Source organism: Salarias fasciatus, unplaced genomic scaffold, assembly GCF_902148845.1.
Source record: "Salarias fasciatus unplaced genomic scaffold, fSalaFa1.1, whole genome shotgun sequence".
Taxonomy (NCBI): domain Eukaryota; kingdom Metazoa; phylum Chordata; class Actinopteri; order Blenniiformes; family Blenniidae; genus Salarias; species Salarias fasciatus.
In genome coordinates this window covers 27,501-49,624 of record NW_021941246.1, presented here as the reverse complement: position 1 = coordinate 49,624, position 22,124 = coordinate 27,501, and the positions used below count along the sequence as shown (strand labels likewise).

General features: G+C 56.8%; 2 protein-coding genes across 3 annotated transcripts in view; both read left to right on the top strand.

Moving 5' to 3' along the window:
* Nucleotides 1–14,484, top strand: part of LOC115384484 (protein FAM107B-like) — a 31,278-nt gene extending 16,794 nt beyond the window's left edge. Inside the window, exons 2-5 of the mRNA XM_030086769.1 lie at nt 2,957–3,026; nt 4,424–4,604; nt 9,414–9,567; nt 13,200–14,484. Coding sequence (XP_029942629.1) covers nt 2,957–3,026; nt 4,424–4,604; nt 9,414–9,567; nt 13,200–13,313 — 519 coding nt within the window. The 3' untranslated portion in view covers nt 13,314–14,484. The remainder of the gene's footprint in view (nt 1–2,956; nt 3,027–4,423; nt 4,605–9,413; nt 9,568–13,199) is intronic.
* Nucleotides 14,485–18,381: 3,897 nt separating this feature from the next.
* The window catches only part of pik3c2b (phosphatidylinositol-4-phosphate 3-kinase, catalytic subunit type 2 beta), a 30,332-nt gene continuing 26,589 nt past the window's right edge, over nt 18,382–22,124 (top strand). For both annotated transcript variants that reach the window (XM_030086767.1, XM_030086766.1), the window contains exons 1-2: nt 18,382–18,670; nt 19,669–20,478. In XM_030086767.1, coding sequence (XP_029942627.1) covers nt 19,735–20,478 — 744 coding nt within the window. In that variant the 5' untranslated portion in view covers nt 18,382–18,670; nt 19,669–19,734. The remainder of the gene's footprint in view (nt 18,671–19,668; nt 20,479–22,124) is intronic.

Sequence of the window (22,124 nt, the reverse complement as noted above, 5' to 3'; positions counted from 1 at the left end):
AAGTCCCCGCAGGAGTTCCTCCGCATGGTGAATGTCTACAACCGCTTTATCGCGCGCAGCCCACCTGATGCGCCCCTGCAAGAGGCTCTGAGGGGGGCGCCCCCCCCCGCAAGAGGCTCTGAGGGGGGCGCCCCCCCCTGCAAGAGGCTCTGAGGGGGGCGCCCCCCCCTGCAAGAGGCTCTGAGGGGGGCCCCCCCCCCCTGCAAGAGGCTCTGAGGGGGGCGCCCCCCCCTGCAAGAGGCTCTGAGGGGGGCCCCCCCCCCTGCAAGAGGCTCTGAGGGGGGCGCCCCCCCCCTGCAAGAGGCTCTCAGGGGGCCGCCCCCCCCCTGCAAGAGGCTCTGAGGGGGGCGCGCCCCCCCTGCAAGAGGCTCTCAGGGGGCCGCCCCCCCCCTGCAAGAGGCTCTGAGGGGGGCGCGCCCCCCCTGCAAGAGGCTCTCAGGGGGCCGCCCCCCCCTGCAAGAGGCTCTGAGGGGGGCGCCCCCCCCCTGCAAGAGGCTCTGAGGGGGGCGCGCCCCCCCTGCAAGAGGCTCTCAGGGGGCCGCCCCCCCCCTGCAAGAGGCTCTGAGGGGGGCGCCCCCCCCCTGCAAGAGGCTCTCAGGGGGCCGCCCCCCTCTGCAAGAGGCTCTGAGGGGGGCACCCCCTGCAAGAGGCTCTGAGGGGGGCGCCCCCCCCCGCAAGAGGCTCCGGCAGGCGGATTCGGAGGTCCAGGCGTACAGGACGGCGTTTCAGGGCTGCGGCGCGTCGCTCCTCTGCGATGTCTCCACAGGTCGGCCCCGCCCCATGGTGCCCGCAGGCTGGCGCCGCCAGGTGTTCGAGGCCGTCAACGCGCTGTCGCACCCTGGGGTGAGGGTGTCGCTGAAGCTGGTGGGGGCGAGGTTCATCTGGCCGGGCCTCAGGAAGGACGTCAGGAGTTGGACAGCTTCCTGTGAACCAAGGTTCATCGCCACACCAAGACCCCCCTGGAACTGTTCTCTGTGCCGGAGAGGAGGTTCGACTACGTCCACCTGGACCTGGTGGGTCCGCTGCCCCCCCTCTCAGGGCTTTACTCACCTCCTGACCATGGTGGACCGGACCACCAGGTGACCGGAGGTGGTTCCGCTGGCTTCCACGATGGCGGCGGACGTGGCACGGGCCTTCATTTCCACCTGGGCGGCCTGTTTCGGCACGCCGCTGGACAGAGGTCCTCAGTTCACCTCCGAGCTCTGGACGGCGGCGGCGAGGGGCCTCGGGGTGAGGCTGCACCACACCGCGGCGTTCAACCCTCCGGCTAACGGGCTGGGGGAGCGCTTCCTCCATGCCGGCCGCAGGGACTGGGATTGGCCGGACCGGCTGCCGGGTCCTGCCGGGTCCTGCCGGGTCCTGCCGGGTCTGCGTTCGGCCCCGAAGGAAGATCTGTAGGCGTCCTCTGCAGAGGTGGTTCTGGGTCAGCCACTGCGGGTCCCCGGAGAATTCCTCCCAGATCCTTCGGGGCCCTGGTTCATGGCGGCTGGGTGGCCCGGTTTCACGGATGCTGGTCGGGGTTTTGGCCCGGTTCCTGCTCACCACTGCCTCCCCCGCTCCTATGTTCCCAGGACTGTCATGGCGGCTAGATACGTGTTTGTTCGCCATGACGCCCGCCGGGCCCCGCTGCAGCCTCCTCACGACGGCCCGTTCCGCGTTCTGGAGGCGGAGCCTAGGACGTTGGTGTTGGACGTGGGCGGCAGGCCGGTCCGGGTCTCAGTGGATCTCCTGAAGCCTGCGCATGTTCTGCCGGAGGAGCCGGTGGAGGTGGCGCTGCCCCCGAGACGGGGCCCCCCCATGCTGCTGCCACGGGGGCTCCTGCCCCTGCTGCCCCGTCGGCGGGTCCTGCACCTGCCGCTGTGGGGGGGCGGTGGTTAGACCACCTTCAGAGACTGACAGGGCGGCGGGCTTTTTGTTTGTTCTCCCTTCTGAATGTTCAGGGGGGCTGCGTGGTGTCAGGGGCAGTCTCCTCACATGGGAAGGGGCGGGGTTTGGTGACGTGGGGGCGGGGTTTGGTGACGTGGGGGCGGGGTTTGGTGACGTGGGGGCGGGGTTTGGTGACGTGGGGGGGGGAGTTGCACTGTGTGGGGGTTGAATCGGCGGAATTGTTCTGTCGCTGTGGCTTCCTGGATGTCAGAATAAACTCCGCTCGGTTCGGATCCGGCGTCCGTCTCCTCCTGCGGCCGCCACGTCCTGTTCCTGACGTCCTCCTGGTCCAGCTGATCAGAGGACCAACGAACAAAACGGACTGAATACGAATTAAGAGAATCTACAGACCGCCTGGACCGCCTGGACCGCCTGGACCACAGGTTCTGTTCTCTGAGGACGGAGAACTTTCCGGAGCTCAGCTTGGACATTTCTGTGATTCGATTCACTTTCAGAGCAGAGATCTGTCTCCACTGTCTTCTGCAACCAACACCGGTTTGTTTTGACATGAGGAGCTCAGAGGGACGTGAGGGACTCAGAGGGACATGAGGGACTCAGAGGGACGTGAGGGACATGAGGGACTCAGAGGGATGTCAGGGACATGAGGGACGTGAGGGACATGAGGGACTCAGAGGGACATGAGGGACTCAGAGGGACGTGAGGGACACTAGGAGCTGGATGTCCACAAACATGTTGGTGTCTTTCACACCCGCAGCTCTTCCTCCTCCTCCTCCTCCTCCTCTCTGACTCAATGGAGTGTGTGTTGGTTGCTAGGAGACCCTTCACCCTGCTGCAGCATGCCCCCCCCCCCCCCCCCCCCCCCCCGTGTCAATGGTGTTTACAGCTTGTCCTCTTGGACTCAGCCCATATGTCTTCTGAATCTCAGGAACCTGTGTGTGTGTGTGTGTGTGTGTGTGTGTGTGTGTGTGTGTGTGTGTGTGTGTGTGTGTGTGTGTGTCCGTCCCCTCCTGAAGGACCTTGGACCGTGTGAGCCTGTTACAGTCCTCTGTCTGTCTTTCTGTCTTTTCAGAGGACGTACAGCATTGACCAGGATCCACCGAGGACCGGTGTGAAGACCCGCAGACAGAACCCGTCCAGAGGTGCGTCCAGAGGGACACCCAGAGGGACGTCCAGAGGTGTCTCATCCACAGGGACGTCCAGAGGGACGTCCAGAGGGACGCCCAGAGGGACATCCACAGGGACGTCCACAGGGACGTCCAGAGGTGTCTCGTCCACAGGGACGTCCAGAGGTGTCTCGTCCACGGACCGAACGGTCCTGCTCTCCTGACAGCGGAGAGAACCTGGAAGAAGAACCTCCAGTCAGCTGGTCTGGCTGACCCGCTGACTGGACCTGGAGTCCAGAGAGTCCGGATCAGACCCAGAAAATCCACTTCAGACCAGAATCTGGTTTAGACCTGACGGAACCCAGTTTAGACCAGAAAGAACCCGGGTTAGACCAGGTTGAGGAGGTGGAGAAGAGGAGGAGGCGGGGGGTGGAGGAGAGGAGGAGGGGGTGGAGGAGAGGAGGAGAGGAGGAGGGGGTGGAGGAGAGGAGGAGGGGGGTGGAGGAGAGGAGGAGAGGAGGAGGGGGTGGAGGAGAGGAGGAGAGGGTGGAGGAGAGGAGGAGAGGAGGAGGGGGTGGAGGAGAGGAGGAGGGGGTGGAGGAGAGGAGGAGAGGAGGAGGGGGTGGAGGAGAGGAGGAGGGGGTGGAGGAGAGGAGGAGAGGAGGAGGGGGTGGAGGAGAGGAGGAGAGGGTGGAGGAGAGGAGGAGAGGAGGAGGGGGTGGAGGAGAGGAGGAGAGGAGGAGGGGGGTGGAGGAGAGGAGGAGAGGGTGGAGGAGAGGCGGGGGGTGGAGAAGAGGAGGAGGGGGTGGAGGAGAGGAGGAGAGGAGGAGAGGAGGAGGAGAGGAGAGGGTGGAGGAGGAGAGGAGAGGAGGAGAGGAGGAGGAGAGGAGGGTGTGGAGGAGAGGAGGAGGGGGGGGTGGAGGGGGGTGGAGGGGCTAAATGTCCTGATTGTTGCTGAGCTCTCAGAGCTGAAGAGAGCAGCAGATGGATCCGGGGAGCCGGACGGAGGGTCTGATGGAGTCCGGCCGGGGCCCCCCAGGACGGGGCCCCTCCAGGACGGACGGTCTGATGGAGTCCGGCCGGGGCCCCCCAGGACGGGGCCCCTCCAGGACGGACGGTCTGATGGAGTCTGGCCGGGGCCCCCCAGGACGGGGAGTTCTGGATCGTTCCCCGGCTGCGTCCTGCAGGACTGAGCTCCGTAAATATTGATTCATTGATCACTGAAGACTCAAAGCGAGCTGAGGGTTCTGGTCGGGCTCTGAACTGGGTCAGGAGGGCTGGTTCTGGTCTGAGTTGGTCCTGGTTTGGTTCTTCTTTGGTTCGGGATTGATTCTGTTTGGGTTTTGTCCTCTCAGTGTGTGTCCTCAGTGTGTGTGTGTCCTCTGGGTGTGTGTCCTCAGTTTGTCTTCTCAGTCTGTCCTCTCTGTGTCCAGCTGATGTCCAGCAGCACCACGCTGAAGGTGTCCACCGGAGGGCTCCGCCCACCTGCAGCTCCGCCCATCAGACCAACGTCCAATCAGAAGACGTGGAACTGATCAAACCCCGGAAGCTGCAGAACCCGGTCAAGTCGTCCCGGAGCCACCAGGAGCTGCACCGCGAGCTGCTGAGCCGCCGGTACAGTGTGTGTGTGTGTGTGTGTGTGTGTGTGTGTGTATGTGTGTGTTCTTGTATTTCTATCCTTGTCGGGGACAAATGTCCCCACAAGGATAGCAAAACGTGGAACGACGTGCCTTGTGGGGACCTTTTTCCGGTCCTAAGTAGGAGAAACAGTGTTTTCTTGACCATGTTGTTGTTACTGAAAAAAGTAAAAGGTCAAAAACATTTCTTTAGGGTTAGGCTTTGTTGTGGTGTGGGTTAGGGTTAGGGTAAGGGTCAGGGTTAGGGGCTAGACATGAATGGGAGTCAATGGAAGGTCCCCACAAGGATAGAAATACGAGACTGAGTGTGTGTGTGTGTGTGTGTGTGTGTGTGTGTGTGTGTGTGTGTGTGTGTGTGTGTGTGTGTGTGTGTGTGTGTGTGTGTGTGTTCTTGTACCTAGTGAGTAGTGAGGACCAGAATGAGCCCCTTTCCCACAGCAGCTAGCAGGTCGACCCGTGTTTTCGACCCGCTAACACTCGGCTTTAGACTCCTCCCTCTCCTCCTGCGGACCCGGGTCTAGCTGCCTGCTGGCTCTGTTTTCCCACGCTGATGGTGTCCCACGTTGATGACATCATCAGCGTGACAGAGCACAACGAAAGTAAACGATGCAGCGGAGCACTGTCCCCATTAGCTGTAGACGAATCTCCTCATCCTGGATCAGGAGCAGCTCTCTGGTCTCGCTGTCCTGCAGTGCCGGCTCATCCTGAAGGAAATCTCAACTAGTGCGCTAACGTAGCCACGCTGACGTAGCCACGCTAACGTAGCCATGCTAACGTAGCCACGCTGACGTAGCCACTACAGCTGCAACTAACGATTATCTAGGGACCGAGCCCTTCGGGCATGGTGGCCTCTATTGTTCTTCGTCCGTTTGACACTCAGTGCCTTCATTCAGTGACTGTCAAAAGCAGATGGAGAAGCTAACAGCTCCATGTTAGTGGATGAGAGATGCTAACAGCTCCATGTTAGTGGATGAGAGATGCTAACAGCTCCATGTTAGTAGATGAGAGATGCTAACAACTCTATGTTAGTGGGTGACAGATGCTAACAGCTCCATGTTAGTGGATGAGAGATGCTAACAGCTACATGTTAGTGGATGAGAGATGCTAACAACTCTATGTTAGTGGGTGACAGATGCTAACAGCTCCATGTTAGTGGATGAGAGATGCTAGCAGCTACATGTTAGTGGATGAGAGATGCTAGCAGCTACATGTTAGTGGATGAGAGATGCTAACAACTCCATGTTAGTGGGTGACAGATGCTAACAGCTCCATGTTAGTGGATGAGAGATGCTAGCAGCTACATGTTAGTGGATGACAGATGCTAACAGCTCCATGTTAGTGGGTGGACGTCTCAGTCGCGGGCTGGCAGGGAGGCTCGGTCCCGACCAATGCCACCTGCGGCTTTATTTTCGCAATTGATTAATCCGGCTATTACTGAAAGCTGCTGTAGGCAGGATTTTGCTAGTCAGTGCTAATTTTTCTGTGTTTTCTTTGGATTAAATGTCAGAGTATCCATTGATAATCCTTTAGGAGTGTAGCATAACTGCTCTACCGCGAGGGCGCAGCGTTTCCATCTGTCTCTGTTCTGAGCTGAAAAGGAATCTCCACAGCTCCAGGTATCTTTGACCAATCAGAAGAGCCCATGAGCCCCTGAGGCTCGAACCGTGATTGGTCGAGGGGCGTTCATCGCACGTTCTTGTGGGAGGGGCTTAACTTGCATAAGGGTGTGATGTCAGAGAAAACAGGACCGGATTGGCTGTGCTGGGTTTCAAATCGCCATCTTAGATGGGTCAAATCGCCATCTTGCTTAGGTAACCCTAAGCAAGATGGCGGAGATGCGGAATCCTGCCTACAGCACCTTTAAACTATTAATCGACTAATTGGATAATGACAAGTTTTCGCAGTTTCCTTTACAATTTAGCTTCAAGTTGTTTTAGGTATTTTCTAAACAACAATAATGACCATAAATAACGTTGCCGTCAGTACTATTTTATTTCAGCTTTTTTCTTTCTTGAATCACTGTTCAAAACTGTAAGTACAATAACAGACTTATTTGCATGTTGTTCCAGATATTTTTTTTCTTCATTTAACCAATGATATCACAGCATGACAAAATAAAAAAGAACAGAAATTTGCAATATGTGAACAGTGAACGCTGCACAGCAAGTTTGTGTGCCATGGAGGTTTCATTGTTCCATCTTGTGCTGACATCCTGGATAAGCTTGTGATCTTGTGAGTTCATCTGATGCCGTTTTGCCTTCAGTTTAGTGTGGGCCTGCTCACTTCTGTGGAAGTATTCCACTATGCTTCTAGAATCTCCTCAAGCTCTGCTGATGGCGTTATCTTTGAAGGCACTGTCAACTCTGAGCTGGAGTGTGTGCCCAGTGCAGCGGACAGAGGCCCGCCCAGGCTTCCCGTCCAGCAGACGCCTAGCTGCTACTATGTTGGACTCATTATCGTGAACTACAGCTGTAATTTTGGGCAAGATGTTGAATCGGATTACGATCTCCTCCATCCACGTCGCTGTTTTCTGCTGTATGTCTTTCCTCCAGGGGCATGGTGGCCAGGTTAAGCGTCTTCATTTGCCAGTCTTTGGTTATGAAATGGCAGGAAGCTCCAAGGTATGACTCCGTGGCAGGGCTGGTCCACGCCATGGAGGGGACCTCTTCTAACGTCTCCTTTACCTTAGAAGAGAGGGGTGATTTTAGTAAAAATGTTAAAGGTGGAGACAAAATGAAACAAATCTGTTAAGATTTGCCTCATTGCAGACATTTAAGTTATCAGTATTAATTAACTCTTCAGTAAATTAATATATTAATCAGCAAGCATTTTAGTAGATAGTTCTAGTACTTTATTCCGTTATGAAATAGATATTTGCTCAAATGATTTATTTGTGTGTGCTAATTATAAACTTACCTTCTGAAAGGTTGCTGGTATTTTTCTGCCATCAGCCTGGTGAAGTGGGTTCTTGATGGACGGATGTATTCAGAGTTGAACGTCTCCACCATTTCTTTAAACCCGTCGTCGTCAGCCATGCTCAGAGGCCTCATGTCTTTCACCGTCATGCTGAGGATAGCTCGGGTGTAGATGACGGCTTGTTGTGGGCTACATGTCCACTGCTGTTGTAAAAGGCGTCCATGGCACCTCTGCTTCTCTTGAGACTGCGTAAATGTGATGGAAGGAAAATGTCAAGCTAATTTGTTCCATATCTCTAAGCTAGGCATGGTATTTATTACACACACACACACACACACACACAGTATTTCTGCCCCAGACCGGATCAGCAACATCCTAAGTGAACATTCATGTTCATGTTCATTCAATTTACATTCATGTATTCATGTTTCATAGACCACTGTAGAGCAGGTAAGCGGTTCGAAAGACTGGAACTGACAAGTACTGAACATAAAAAAGAAACCCGGTTTTCCACTGAGGGAAATGTGGTAAACAGAAGTAGTTTTTTTTATATATAGCGCTTTTCTAGACACTCAAAGATGCTTCACACTGCATTCTTCATTCCCTCCACACTGGGTGGAGGTGAGCTGCTGCTGTAGCCACAGCTGTCCCTGGGGGGGGCAGACTGACGGAGGCCAGACTGACGCCATCGGCCCCTCCCACCACCAACCATTCACTCTCACAACTGTCATACGAGGCAAGGTGGGTGAAGTGTCTTGCCCAAGGACACAACGACAGTTTTACGCCTGCGGGAGCGGGAATCGAACCGCCAACCTTCCGGTTATAAGACGACCCGCTCTACCATCTGAGCTGCTGTCGCCCTAAGTTAATTATAACTATTAAAAGCCAAGACTTAGACTACAGGTTACCGCATGCGGGAAAGCTAAAGCTTAGCTAAGCTAAAGCTAGCTTACGGAGGCGACTCTTCGTCCGTCTGCAGCAGGCCGGCGTGCTTTCTCCGCCCGTCTCTTCCATGGAGGCGGTGCTCCCATGCCAGGCCAAGTCGGCCTTGCAATGTTTGCAAGTGACCGTTTGCTCTGTTGAGCGTGAATCGTGCATCCTTCTGCCGCTGTTGTGAGCAGGAAGTGACGGTCGCTAGTGCGCATGCGCACCTCTCACAGTAGCGTACGGCAAGCGAGCGGGCTCATCTCCTCCTAAATAAGCGAATGTAAGCTACGATTTCATGCACCAAAACACTCGCGATTTGTTGCTGACGAAAATTGATTAATAAATTCGTTGACAACGAATTTAATAATCAATTTTAATCAATTAGTTGTTGCAGCCCCAGTAGCCACGCTAACATAACCATGCTAATGTAGCCACGCTGACGTAGCCGTGCTAATGTAGCCGCGCTGCGTCAACGTCATCACGTAAGTTCCTGGATGTGTCCCTCCCACTAAAAGCTAGTAGCGGCAACACGGTAAAAACCCGGGTCGGTTGCAGGGTTGAAAGACCCGGGTCTGAATGCTGATCAAACCCTTTGCCTCTGCCAGGAGGACCCGGGTGTAGCGGGTTGAAATGGGGTTTTTGGCCAGTGGGAAAGGGGCTAGAGTTTTAAACCAGCAGAATTTGGACATTCTAGCAGGTCTTCACTCCCTGACAGAACAGAGCTTTATGAGGGTGAAGACTGGGTGTTTGGGGTTGGTTCAGGGTCAGGTTCAGGGTCTGGGAAATGCATTATGTCAAGGAATGTCCTCACAACTATAGAAGTTGAAACGTGTGTGTGTGTGTGTGTGTGTGTGTGTGTGTGTGTGTGTGTGTGTGTGTGTGTGTGTGTGTGTGTGTGTGTGTGTGTGTGTGTGTGTGTGTGTGTGTGTGTGTGTGTGTGCAGGGGGTGTGTGGAGATGAAGCCGGAGCTTCAGAGAGTTTTAGAGTCGAGGAAACGAGAGCAGCTGATTCGTCAGAGGAAACAGGAAGACGACGCCCACAGGAAGATGTCTCCTCTGGAGGCGGAGCTTCGGAAGAGACATGACAAACTGGATGAGGTAAGACACCTGTCCACTGGGAGGGGGGGGGGAGGAGGAGGTAGAGGAGGAGGAGGAGGAAGAGGAGGAGGAGGAGGAAGAGGAGGAGGAGAGGGGGAAGAGGAGGAGGAGGAAGAGGAGGAGGAGGAAGAGGAGGAGGAGAGGGGGAAGAGGAGGAGGAGGAAGAGGAGGAGGAGGAAGAGGAGGAGGAGAGGGGGAAGAGTAGGAGGAGGAAGAGGAGGAGGAGGAAGAGGAGGAGGAGAGGGGGCAGAGGAGGAGGAGGAAGAGGAGGAGGAGGAAGAGGAGGAGAGGGGAAACAGGAGGAGGTTTCCACTGACAACTACACAATCACAGCAGAAGTACACACCTTAAAGTCCGAGTTAAGCAGAAATAAATGTGTGTTCTGAGTTTGTCACGCTGCATAAACATGTGTCATTAACCACTGAGCCAAATTTGAATGATTAAAAAAATTGCTAAGTATATAAAATAAGCTCTCAAAATCATGGAAAAACCAGCTCTTCTCTCTGCTGTGACACGCTGGGGGCGTGTCAGCTGGGAGCCTGGAGCCACGCCCACAGCGGGAGGGGAGCCGCCTCCAGCTGGGTCCGTCTCATGAGGCTGTTAGCGCTAACAAGCTAGCGCTAACAGCCTCATGAGACGGACCCAGCCCCACCAGTCTGAGCCATCAGAGCCAGAACTGACTGTGAGTCAGATGCTGAGAGCTCAGCCTCGTTCCTCAGCGTCTCCATCAGAACGGTCCTTTATGTGTTTTAATTAGACAGCGGGATTCCCCCGGTCCGCACCACTTCTAAACCAGCTGCTCGGCGCCAGCCGAGTCGACCCGCCGCGGGTCCGCAGGAAGGGCGCGCGTCCAGAGTCGCCGCCGCCGGCCACCGACCGCCGACCCGACCCGCCTTCTGCGGCAGCGTCGTACACCGCCCCGCGGAGGAACCCCCGCGACCCCCGGGGAGAAGGCCTCCCGGACCCGGCCGCGAATCGCGGCGCGGTGGCGGGCCCGGGCTGAGCCGACCCCCCTCCCCGGGGACCAGAGCAACCCGCGAGGCGGGCGGCGCGGGTGTATTTAGCTCACGGCAGCGTTCCCCTGCACGCTGCGGCTCCAGGGAAGACGCAGGAGCGACGCGGAGGTGACAGGCCTGGGAGCTCGCTGCAAACTGTCGTACGAGGTGCTGTCCAAGACTCAAAGGCTGGCGGGAAAACCACCGATGCTCGGTAACCACGGTAACCACGTTACGTAACGCGGCCCTGATTTCTGACCCGCCCATTAAATCCTGAACACAGCAGCGCTGGAAACAGTCTGAAGTCTACCTCCAAAATGAAATCATTAACGGAGGAATGGCTTTTATATGTAGCAAAGAAACACATTTATGACCTATTTAAGGTTTTTAGAAGAAAATGGCTGATTTTTCTGAACTCGGACTTTAACACACTGATTGTACGAGGGGGGACCCAAAAGTTCCCGGACTGTGGTTATAAAAAAAACCAGGAGTGATTTCAGACTTTTGGCCGTTATACGTCGCTATAGCAAAGCCTTCAGCATCACTGTGAAAAATGTCGCCTCCCAAAGACAACAGGCAGCTCACAGCCAGCGTTTCTTACTACAGTCCCCCCCCTTCTTTGAAAAATGCGAAAATGGTGGAACCCACTGATAAGCGAGACCAGGTTTTGTTTTCTACTGGGAAAAACGGCAGCAGAAACACCATGATCCAGACCTGGGGTGACCGCCCGACCCGCGTAGCGCACAGCGCTTCAAGTCCATTTCACGCGTCCCGCAAATTGAGACCGTGTCCCGCATCACCAACGCTTGCTCTAAAAACAAGCTGGTTCACTCTCGCCACACACCTCAGTGAACAACTGCGGTCAAGCCAGCCGGCGCTCTGACAAACAGCAAAGTGAGCCGACACGTCGTTTAGCGGTGCGCACGTGTTTCATGCATTACGGTAAAAGTGAAAACGAGAGGATTGCAAAGCAAAGGTTCACTCACCGTATCCATGATTAATAGAAGACACATGAAAACAAAACTGAACAACAAAGTAATGAAAGCTGTGCTGATGCTGATTTTCAGTCAACAGGTCAAATGACCTGGGAAATAATGATCTAACATACTTTCTCTCTCTTACAAATATTAATATAAAATTTTTTGCAAAATTTAAAGCTAAAACAAAGAGCGGTGATTGAGAGAGACTCGACAGTAACGGGATTCACAGGTGATGTGGAGTAAACAGGTCAAATAACCTGCGAGCTACTGAGAAAAAAACTCTTTTTTCATTAAAAAAATCAATAAAAACGATTAGGAACATTACCAGAGCAAACAAAGAGGCGTGTCTGAACCAGACTGTGTCGTCATGTGATTCACAAGTGATCTGGATTCAGTAGATCAAATAACCTGGCAGTTATGGAGCTGAAATACTGTTTTTCATAAAAATATTAAAACAAATGATTGAAAATATCAAAATCTAAAACAAAATGACGTGTCTGGACCAGACACTGTAGTGATGCGATTCACAAGAGATCTGGAGTCAACAGGTGGAAGAACCTGGAGAGACAGAAGGCTGAGAGCTCAGGGCTCGCCGCCGGGCGGCGGGCTGCATCTGTCTGGACCGCAAGGATGAACTCTACCATGCCATGGAAAGAGGGATCTCCTGGAACCTGGTAAACCAGAATCAGTGAGCGAGTCTGCCCGCTGGCTGGGGGCGCCGCCACGCCGGGCGCCTGTCCCACGTTGTCCCTCAGAATCATACCCCTTGTCCCCCGTTGGGCTCATTAGCAGGTGGTCACCCTATCCAGACTGCGTACAAAGATGAGGCTCTGGGGAGAACATGGTCCATGGGCGCTGTAAGAGTGGTCAGATGTCCATGAAGACTCGCCTCGCTCCGGCCGACCCTCCGCCTCCCGCACAGAGGACAATGTCCGCAAAATGGAAGCTGTGGTGATGGCAGATCGACGCAGGACCATCGATGAGATGGAGCGTTAGACGGGGACCTCCTGGAGCTCCTGCCAGAGGATCCTTCCTGAGGATTTGGGCTTGAGGCGGGTCGCTGCCAGAACGGTCCGGCGCCTCTGAACCAGGAGCAGAACCAGGCTGGGTGGACATGTCCCGGAGCTGAACGGCAGCTGGAGGACGATGGAGGCTGTCTGGAAGATCCTCCCTGCTGCGGCGCTGCGGGAGGCGGTCCGGCTGAAGCGGCGGCGCTGTGGGAGGGGGGGGACGGTTTTACCCACAGTGCTCTGCGGTAAAACGGCTCCTGGTGAGAAACGGCATGGCCCTGCTGCCCCATCCGCCGTGTCCCCTCCATTCAGCCCCGTCAGACTTCTGTCTCTTCCCAACAATGAACAGGACCTGAAGGGGCGGAGCTTCGATGACGTGAAGAGGAGCAAAAAATAATGGAAGAAGCTCCTGAAGAGGACCGTTCTGCAGCAGCATGCTGACTGTCCTGAGCAGCGGAACCCGGCTGCAGCGCCGGATCAGCCGAAGGAGACGACTGGGAAGGCGACAGGGTTGATTGAATGTGAAAATAAAAAAATAAAAAGTTAGAACCACAGTCCGGTTTCTTTTGGGTCCCCTCGTGTGAATATCTGCAGTGAAGGTGGAGACTGTGACGTCTGTCTCTGTCTCTGTCTCTGTCTGTCCTCAGCTGGAGAGACAGCAGGAGCAGCAGCAGCAGCAGGACCTCAGAGCTCCAGAGTTCATCAAAGTGAAGGAGAATCTGAGACGGACGTCCATCTGTAAAGACGAGAAGATGGTGTGAAGACACCCCGTCCTCCAGAGGACAGACTGCTGTCCTCAGCTTCATCACACAATCAGACACTGGCAGAGTGAGAACTCAAAAGGATGGAGGACACCCTGTTTACAGTCTGAAGACACGCAAAAGGACATGCTGATGATGCTGTTTGTCCACTGTGTGGACACTCAATGGACACTGTGTGGACATTGAGTGGAAACTGTGTGGACAGATGTGGACAGACGTGATGTGTCCACAGTTGCTTATTAATGATAAAAACCCAGCTAGCGCGACCGCTAACAGACGTCTGACTGATGACTCAGCACTAACTGCTCCATCTCTGATTGGTCGGTGAAAATCCAGGAAGAGCTGATCGCCTCTGGATCGACCAATCAGATACTAGCGACCAGGAAGTTCAACAATAATCCCAATAAAAGTATCATTGATGTGGTGACAGTTCCTGTAATGATGGCTAAAACCAATGTCCACAGGACAGGGGGTCCAGAGGGTCCAGAGGGTCCAGAGGACAGGGGGTCCACAGGGTCCAGAGGACAGGGGGTCCACAGGGTCCAGAGGGTCCAGAGGACAGAGTGTCCAGAGGGTCCAGAGGACATAATGTCCAGAGGACAGGATGTCCAGAGAGTGCAGAGACAGAGAGGAAATTGGACATTCCACATGGGGTGCCTCAGGGTTCGGTTGTGGGCCCTCTGATGTTTCCGTCTCAGCCGTGTCCCGCAGTCATTTCTCACCTGTACTATTTGCTGATGACAGTAATCCGATTACATCTCCACCAGCTTCAGTACTCAGTAATACTTCAACACTTCAGTAACAGTAAATCTGTAGAAAGTAACTTTAAGATCTTTGTAATCCGAACAAGAGTCGGCCAAAAGATTCATCAACAGAACCAGAGTTTCGGTAGAAGTTAAAGCAGAACCGTGCAGCTGCTGCTCTGGAGCTCCCCCTACTGGTCTCCTGCGGAAGCCCACTGTCCTAAACGTCCCCCTCACCCCCCGCAGAGAGCGTCCCACTCCCGTTTCCTTTTTCCCGCTCGTCAGACGAAGGTTCTTCCTGTTCCTGGCTCTGCCGTGGTGAGCCGCTCAGGGAGGCGTGGCTAACGCTGGCGACGGTTTCATGTTCGCACTTTTTTCCTTGTCCTCCGTATGAGAGCCGGAAAGCAGGCTTGTTGTTTCAGATGTAGTCGGCTCGAAGTGCTGTTTTCAGGACAGACACCGGGGGGGGGGGGGCAGGGGACAGAGGGGGGCAGAGGGGGGCAGAGGGGGGCAGGGACCGGCGACCGGCCAATCACAGCCAAGTCTCTGTTCCCCCACAGGGATTCTGGAACGACTGTCTAGAAACGACCATGTTGTAATCGGCACTTCATCAATAAAGCTGAATTGAATTGAATTGAGGTGAAAAAGTTGCTTTAAATTCCAGGGCGGAGCATCGACGGAAGAAGATCCACTCAAGCCCAGGGCATGCTGGGAAAAGACTTTCCCTTCATCTGACCTGACATGACAGCTTCCTGTCCCTCCTTGGTGTGGACAGCTTCCATCCTACCGATGTTTGAGTCAAACATCTGCGTGTTGTTCCTGCGGTGTCCACTGGGGGGGGCAGCGCTCCCACTGGGGGGCGGGGCTTCCTGTGGCGGCAGCGTCGGTTCTGTGCTGGGAAATAAACCCCCAGCCTCCCTCCCTCCGTCTCTCAGGGAGGTGGTGGTGGTTGTTGGTGTTGAGGTGTGTGTGTGTGTGTGTGTGTGTGTGTTGTGTGTGTGTGTGTGTGTGTTTGTGTGTGTGTGTGTGTGTGTGTGTGTGTGGTGTGTGTGTGTGTTCTTGTATTTCTATCCTTGTTGGGGCCAAATGTCCCCACAAGGATAGCAAAACGTGGAACGACGTGCCTTGTGGGACCTTTTTCCGGTCCTAAGTAGGAGAAACAGTGTTTTCTTGACCATGTTGTTGTTACTGAAAAAAGTAAAAGGTCAAAACATTTCTTTAGGGTTAGGCTTTGTTGTGGTGTGGGTTAGGGTTAGGGTAAGGGTCAGGGTTAGGGGCTAGACATGAATGGGAGTCAATGGAAGGTCCCCACAAGGATAGAAATACGAGACTGAGCGTTTGTGTGTTTGTGTGTGTGTTCAGAACTCTGCATGCATTGATTTCTACCTGGAGGAGTGTCCCACAGGACGGAGACAGGACGGAGACAGAGCGTCCCACAGGACGGAGACAGGACGGAGACAGAGCGTCCCACAGGACGGAGACAGGACGGAGACAGAGCGTCCCACAGGAACGGAGACAGGACGGAGACAGAGCGTCCCACAGGACGGAGACAGGACGGAGACAGAGCGTCCCACAGGACGGAGACAGAGCGTCCCACAGGACGGAGACAGGACGGAGACAGAGCGTCCCACAGGACGGAGACAGGACGGAGACAGAGCGTCCCACAGGACGGAGACAGGACGGAGACAGAGCGTCCCACAGGACGGAGACAGGACGGAGACAGAGCGTCCCACAGGACGGAGACAGAGCGTCCCACAGGACGGAGACAGGACGGAGACAGAGCGTCCCACAGGACGGAGACAGGACGGAGACAGAGCGTCCCACAGGACGGAGACAGGACGGAGACAGAGCGTCCCACAGGACGGAGACACGACGGAGACAGAGACAGGACGGAGACAGAGCGTCCCACAGGACGGAGACAGGACGGAGACAGAGACAGGACGGAGACAGAGCGTCCCACAGGACGGAGACAGGACGGAGACAGAGCGTCCCACAGGACGGAGACAGGACGGAGACAGAGCGTCCCACAGGACGGAGACAGGACGGAGACAGAGCGTCCCACAGGACGGAGACAGGACGGAGACAGAGTGTCCCACAGGACGGAGACAGGACGGAGACAGAGCGTCCCACAGGACGGAGACAGGACGGAGACAGAGCGTCCCACAGGACGGAGACAGGACGGAGACAGAGCGTCCCACAGGACGGAGACAGGACGGAGACAGAGTGTCCCACAGGACGGAGACAGGACGGAGACAGAGCGTCCCACAGGACGGAGACAGAGCGTCCCACAGGACGGAGACAGGACGGAGACAGAGCGTCCCACAGGACGGAGACAGGACGGAGACAGAGCGTCCCACAGGACGGAGACAGGACGGAGACAGAGACAGGACGGAGACAGAGCGTCCCACAGGACGGAGACAGGACGGAGACAGAGCGTCCCACAGGACGGAGACAGGACGGAGACAGAGTGTCCCACAGGACGGAGACAGGACGGAGACAGAGCGTCCCACAGGACGGAGACAGGAAGGAGACAGAGCGTCCCACAGGACGGAGACAGGACGGAGACAGAGTGTCCCACAGGACGGAGACAGGACGGAGACAGAGCGTCCCACAGGACGGAGACAGGACGGAGACAGAGTGTCCCACAGGACGGAGACAGGACGGAGACAGAGCGTCCCACAGGACGGAGACAGGACGGAGACAGAGCGTCCCACAGGACGGAGACAGGACGGAGACAGAGCGTCCCACAGGACGGAGACAGAGCGTCCCACAGGACGGAGACAGGACGGAGACAGAGCGTCCCACAGGACGGAGACAGAGCGTCCCCACAGGACGGAGACAGAGCGTCCCACAGGATGGAGACAGGACGGAGACAGAGCGTCCCACAGGACGGAGACAGAGCGTCCCACAGGACGGAGACAGGACGGAGACAGAGTGTCCCACAGGATGGAGACAGGACGGAGACAGAGCGTCCCACAGGACGGAGACAGGACGGAGACAGGACGGAGACAGAGCGTCCCACAGGACGGAGACAGGACGGAGACAGAGTGTCCCACAGGACGGAGACAGGACGGAGACAGAGTGTCCCACAGGACGGAGACAGGACGGAGACAGAGCGTCCCACAGGACGGAGACAGGACGGAGACAGAGCGTCCCACAGGACGGAGACAGGACGGAGACAGAGACAGGACGGAGACAGAGCGTCCCACAGGACGGAGACAGGATGGAGACAGAGCGTCCCACAGGACGGAGACAGAGCGTCCCACAGGACGGAGACAGGACGGAGACAGAGCGTCCCACAGGACGGAGACAGAGCGTCCCCACAGGACGGAGACAGGACGGAGACAGAGTGTCCCCACAGGACGGAGACAGAGCGTCCCCACAGGACGGAGACAGAGTGTCCCCACAGGATGGAGACAGGACGGAGACAGAGCGTCCCACAGGACGGAGACAGAGTGTCCCACAGGACGGAGACAGGACGGAGACAGAGCGTCCCACAGGACGGAGACAGGACGGAGACAGAGCGTCCCACAGGACGGAGACAGGATGGAGACAGAGCGTCCCCACAGGACGGAGACAGAGTGTCCCCACAGGATGGAGACAGGACGGAGTAGAGCGTCCCACAGGACGGAGACAGGATGGAGACAGAGCGTCCCACAGGACGGAGACAGAGTGTCCCCATAGGACGGAGACAGAGCGTCCCACAGGACAGAGACAGAGCGTCCCCACAGGACGGAGACAGAGCGTCCCACAGGACGGAGACAGAGCGTCCCACAGGACGGAGACAGAGTGTCCCACAGGACGGAGACAGGACGGAGACAGAGCGTCCCACAGGACGGAGACAGAGCGTCCCACAGGACGGAGACAGGATGGAGACAGAGCGTCCCACAGGACGGAGACAGAGTGTCCCCATAGGACGGAGACAGAGCGTCCCACAGGACAGAGACAGAGCGTCCCTCCAGGGTCCAGGGTCCAGGTCTACAGGACCTCAGAGGGTTTGATCAGAAGTGTTGGTCTGTTGAGCTTCAGCATGCTGCATCGGGGCGGCTGTGGTTCAGTGGGGAGAGCAGTCGTCTTGCAATCATGAGGTTGTTAGTTCGATTCCTCTCCCCCTGTCTGCATGTCGAAGTGTCCTTGGGCAAGACACTGAACCCTAAATTGCCCCCAGTGGGTGGACTGAGCGCCTTGCATGGCAGCCGCCTCCACTGGTGTGTGAATGTGAGTGTGAATGGGTGAATGCTAATGCAGTGTAAAGCGCTTTGGGCTCTGTCAATGCAGTGTAAAAGCGCTATATAAGTGTAGACCATTTACCATTTACCATCGTGCGCTTCTGTCAAACCCCCCCCCCCCCCCCCCCCCCCCCCCCCCGCAGCGGGGGCTTTTCTTATGAAAATCCCACCGGAAGTGCTACATGGTTCCGTGCCGTTGGGATTGCGCATGCGCTAATGCAGACCGGAGCAGCTCGCCACAGCCCGGTTCAAAGAGCATCACTGCGGGCCCCGCGGAGCCGAGCCGAGCCGGACCGGACCGGACCAGACCGGAGCGGACCGGAGCGGACCGGAGCGGACCGTGACGAGCCGCCAGCGGAGCCACGTCCAGCGGCCGGACTCTGAGGTAAGAGGGACCCGCGGTGGGCCGGACTCTGACCCGGTACCCTGTCCGTGTCTCTGTCCAGACCTCCGGCCCCGGTCCAGCCTGAGTGCTGGTCCCGCAACGACGGGCCGGGGGGCGGAGGGCGGGGCTGCCCCCCTCCCGGTCCGGAACCGGAGGACCCACACTGTCCCAGCTGGAGGCAGAGACACGGAACCACCGAGTCCTGGTTCTGAGGGTTCTGAGGGTTCTGAGGGTTCTGCATGCAGCAGTCACCTGTCTGTCTTCTCTCCGTCTCCTGTCTCTCTTTCTCATGTATGTCACCTGTCTCCCATCTGTCTCCCTGTCTCCCGTCTCTCTGTCTCTCTGTCTCTCTGCCTCCTGTCTCTCTGTCTCCCGTCTCTCTGTCTCTCTGTCTCTCTGTCTCCCATCTGTCTCCCTGTCTCCCGTCTCTCTGTCTCCCGTCTCTCTGTCTCCCGTCTCTCTGCCTCTCGTCTCTCTGTCTCTCTGTCTCCCGTCTCTCTGTGTCTCTGTCTCCCGTCTCTCTGTCTCCCGTCTCTCTGTCTCCCGTCTCTCTGTCTCTCTGTCTCTGTCTCTCTGTCTCTCTGTCTCCCATCTCTCTGTCTCTCTGTCTCCCGTCTCTCTGTCTCTCTGCCTCTCGTCTCTCTGTCTCTCTGTCTCCCGTCTCTCTGTGTCTCTGTCTCCCGTCTCTCTGTGTCTCTGTCTCCCGTCTCTCTGCCTCCTGTCTCTCTGTCTCTGTCTCTCTGTCTCCCGTCTCTCTGTGTCTCTGTCTCTCTGTCTCCCGTCTCTCTGTCTCTGTGTCTCATGTCTCTCTGCCTCCCGTCTCTCTGCCTCCTGTCTCTCTGTCTCTGTCTCTCTGTCTCCCGTCTCTCTGTGTCTCTGTCTCTCTGTCTCTCTGTCTCCCGTCTCTCTGTCTCTCTGTCTCTCTGTCTCCCGTCTCTCTGTCTCTCTGTCTCTCTGTCTCCCGTCTGTCTCTAATCAGACGTCTCTCGTGTCCTCAGCTCTTGTCCAGCAGGTCCATGTTTCGTCTTCAGTCCTCGTCGCGGCTCGTCCTCCGCTGAGGAACCATGTCAGCTCCTCCCCCCCAGGAGGCGGGGGTCCAGGGGGGTCAGATGGTCCAGGGGGTCCATGCGGATCCGGGGGGCTGGGACTGCCTGGGGGGTCTGGGTCTCAGTCAGAAGGAGCTGGTCCTGGCCGAGGCCCTGCAGATGGAGTACGACGCCCTGTCCCGGCTCAGACAGGAGAAGAGTGCCGACCCCCCCCAGACCCGGGCCAGGACCCTCAAGCCCCCCGTGGAGCGCCCCCTGCCGCTGCCCCCGGGGTCCCGGTCCCGGTCCCCCCCGTCCGTCCCAGCCAGGGCCCCTCTTCCTCCCGGGGGTCTCGTCACAGAGTCGGGTCCAGAGTCCGGCCCCCCCCGAGACCCCCTCAGAGACCCCCTCAGAGACCCCCCCAGACCCGAGTCAGGGTTTGTGGCCAAAGGCTTTTCTGACCCGCCGGACGACGTCCCGCCTGCCGTCCCACCAAGAAACCCCGCCCCCCCCCCGCCGGGACCGGAGACCCGCTCCATGTCCCCCCGGGCGTCCACGTCCTCCCGGGACGTCAACGTCTTCACGGCCGCCGAGGACCCCCCCAAGGTGACCACCGGCCGGCTGAGCTGCGACTCGCTGGCCCAGCTGCACCGCGGCGCCGGCGCCGGCCAATCAGGGAAGCCCGTGGCCCGGAGTAAGACCCTCCCCCCTCAGGTGCCCCCCCGGACCTACGCCCCCCCTCCCAGGAGCAACAAGAACCAGAGACCAGTCTCTGCAGATCCGGTAAGACCCTGGAAGACTCTGCTGCTCAGGGTGTCCCCCACTGTCCCCCACTGTCCCCCACTGTCCTGCACTGTCCTCCACTGTCCCCCACTGTCCCCCACTGTCCTGCACTGTCCTCCACTGTCCTGCACTGTCCTCCACTGTCCCCCACTGTCCCCCACTGTCCTGCACTGTCCTCCACTGTCCCCCACTGTCCTGCACTGTCCCCCACTGTCCTGCACTGTCCTCCACTGTCCTGCACTGTCCCCCACTGTCCTGCACTGTCCTCCACTGTCCTGCACTGTCCCCCACTGTCCTGCACTGTCCCCCACTGTCCTGCACTGTCCTCCACTGTCCTGCACTGTCCCCCACTGTCCTCCACTGTCCCCCACTGTCCCCCACTGTCCCCCACTGTCCTGCACTGTCCCCCACTGTCCTGCACTGTCCTCCACTGTCCTGCACTGTCCCCCACTGTCCTGCACTGTCCCCCACTGTCCCCCACTGTCCTGCACTGTCCTCCACTGTCCTGCACTGTCCCCCACTGTCCTGCACTGTCCCCCACTGTCCTCCACTGTCCCCCACTGTCCCCCACTGTCCTGCACTGTCCTCCACTGTCCCCCACTGTCCCCCACTGTCCCCCACTGTCCTGCACTGTCCTCCACTGTCCCCCACTGTCCCCCACTGTCCTGCACTGTCCTCCACTGTCCTCCACTGTCCCCCACTGTCCCCCACTGTCCTGCACTGTCCTCCACTGTCCCCCACTGTCCCCCACTGTCCTCCACTGTCCTGCAGCTGTGTGGGCCGTTATTTATTTTCCTGAACCTTGATTTCAGCAGGAGAGTCCTGCTGAGACTCGGAGCCTGTTTTCCAGGGAGTCCTGGTCCAGAGGCAGCAAGTTACAACTGTTACAATCAAAACATCAAACAATGTCCAAATCAAATTACCTGAAACAATTACTATTTAAAGAGTCCGTTTCAGGAGCTCCGTCTGGCTTTAGATGTGGGATGAGCTCGGTTCATCTCCAGTTTGTTTGCAGCATGTTCCTGCAGTGGGAGCAGAGAGGATGAAGCTCTTCCTCCAGTTCTGTTCTGGCAAAAGGATCACAGAGCAACAAACGATCATTTGACCGCGAGCCGTAAGAATCAACACTTCTTCGTGTGATTAAGTTGCAGATGTAGGAGGGCAGTCGACCACGCATGGCCTTGAAAATAAAAATGTCCCAATGTCCCAACCTCCTGGTGGACAAAGGCGTCCGTCCCACACGACAATACAGATCACAATGACGAGTCAGAGCTCTGCAGGTGTAATAAACCTCAGTGAGACACGATAAACGGTGTCAATCTTCTGAAGACATTGAGCTGAGGCCTTCATGTACAGCAGGTCTCCATAATCTAAAACTGATAAAAATGTTGCAGTGACAAGCCGCTTTTTCACATTGAAAGAAAAACTAAATTTATTCCTGAAGAAAAAACCCAATGTGAGTTTCAGTTTCTTCACAAGATTTTCAATGTGTGTCTTGAAGCAGAGGCCCTCGGCAAGCAAGACCCAAGATGTCTGTACACCTGAACCACTTCTGTGACATTTCCCTCAAGCCTAAACAGGGGGGGGCAGCTTGAAGCACCTTCTTATTGTTTGAAATCAGCATCAGTGTCGTCTTGTCAGTGTTG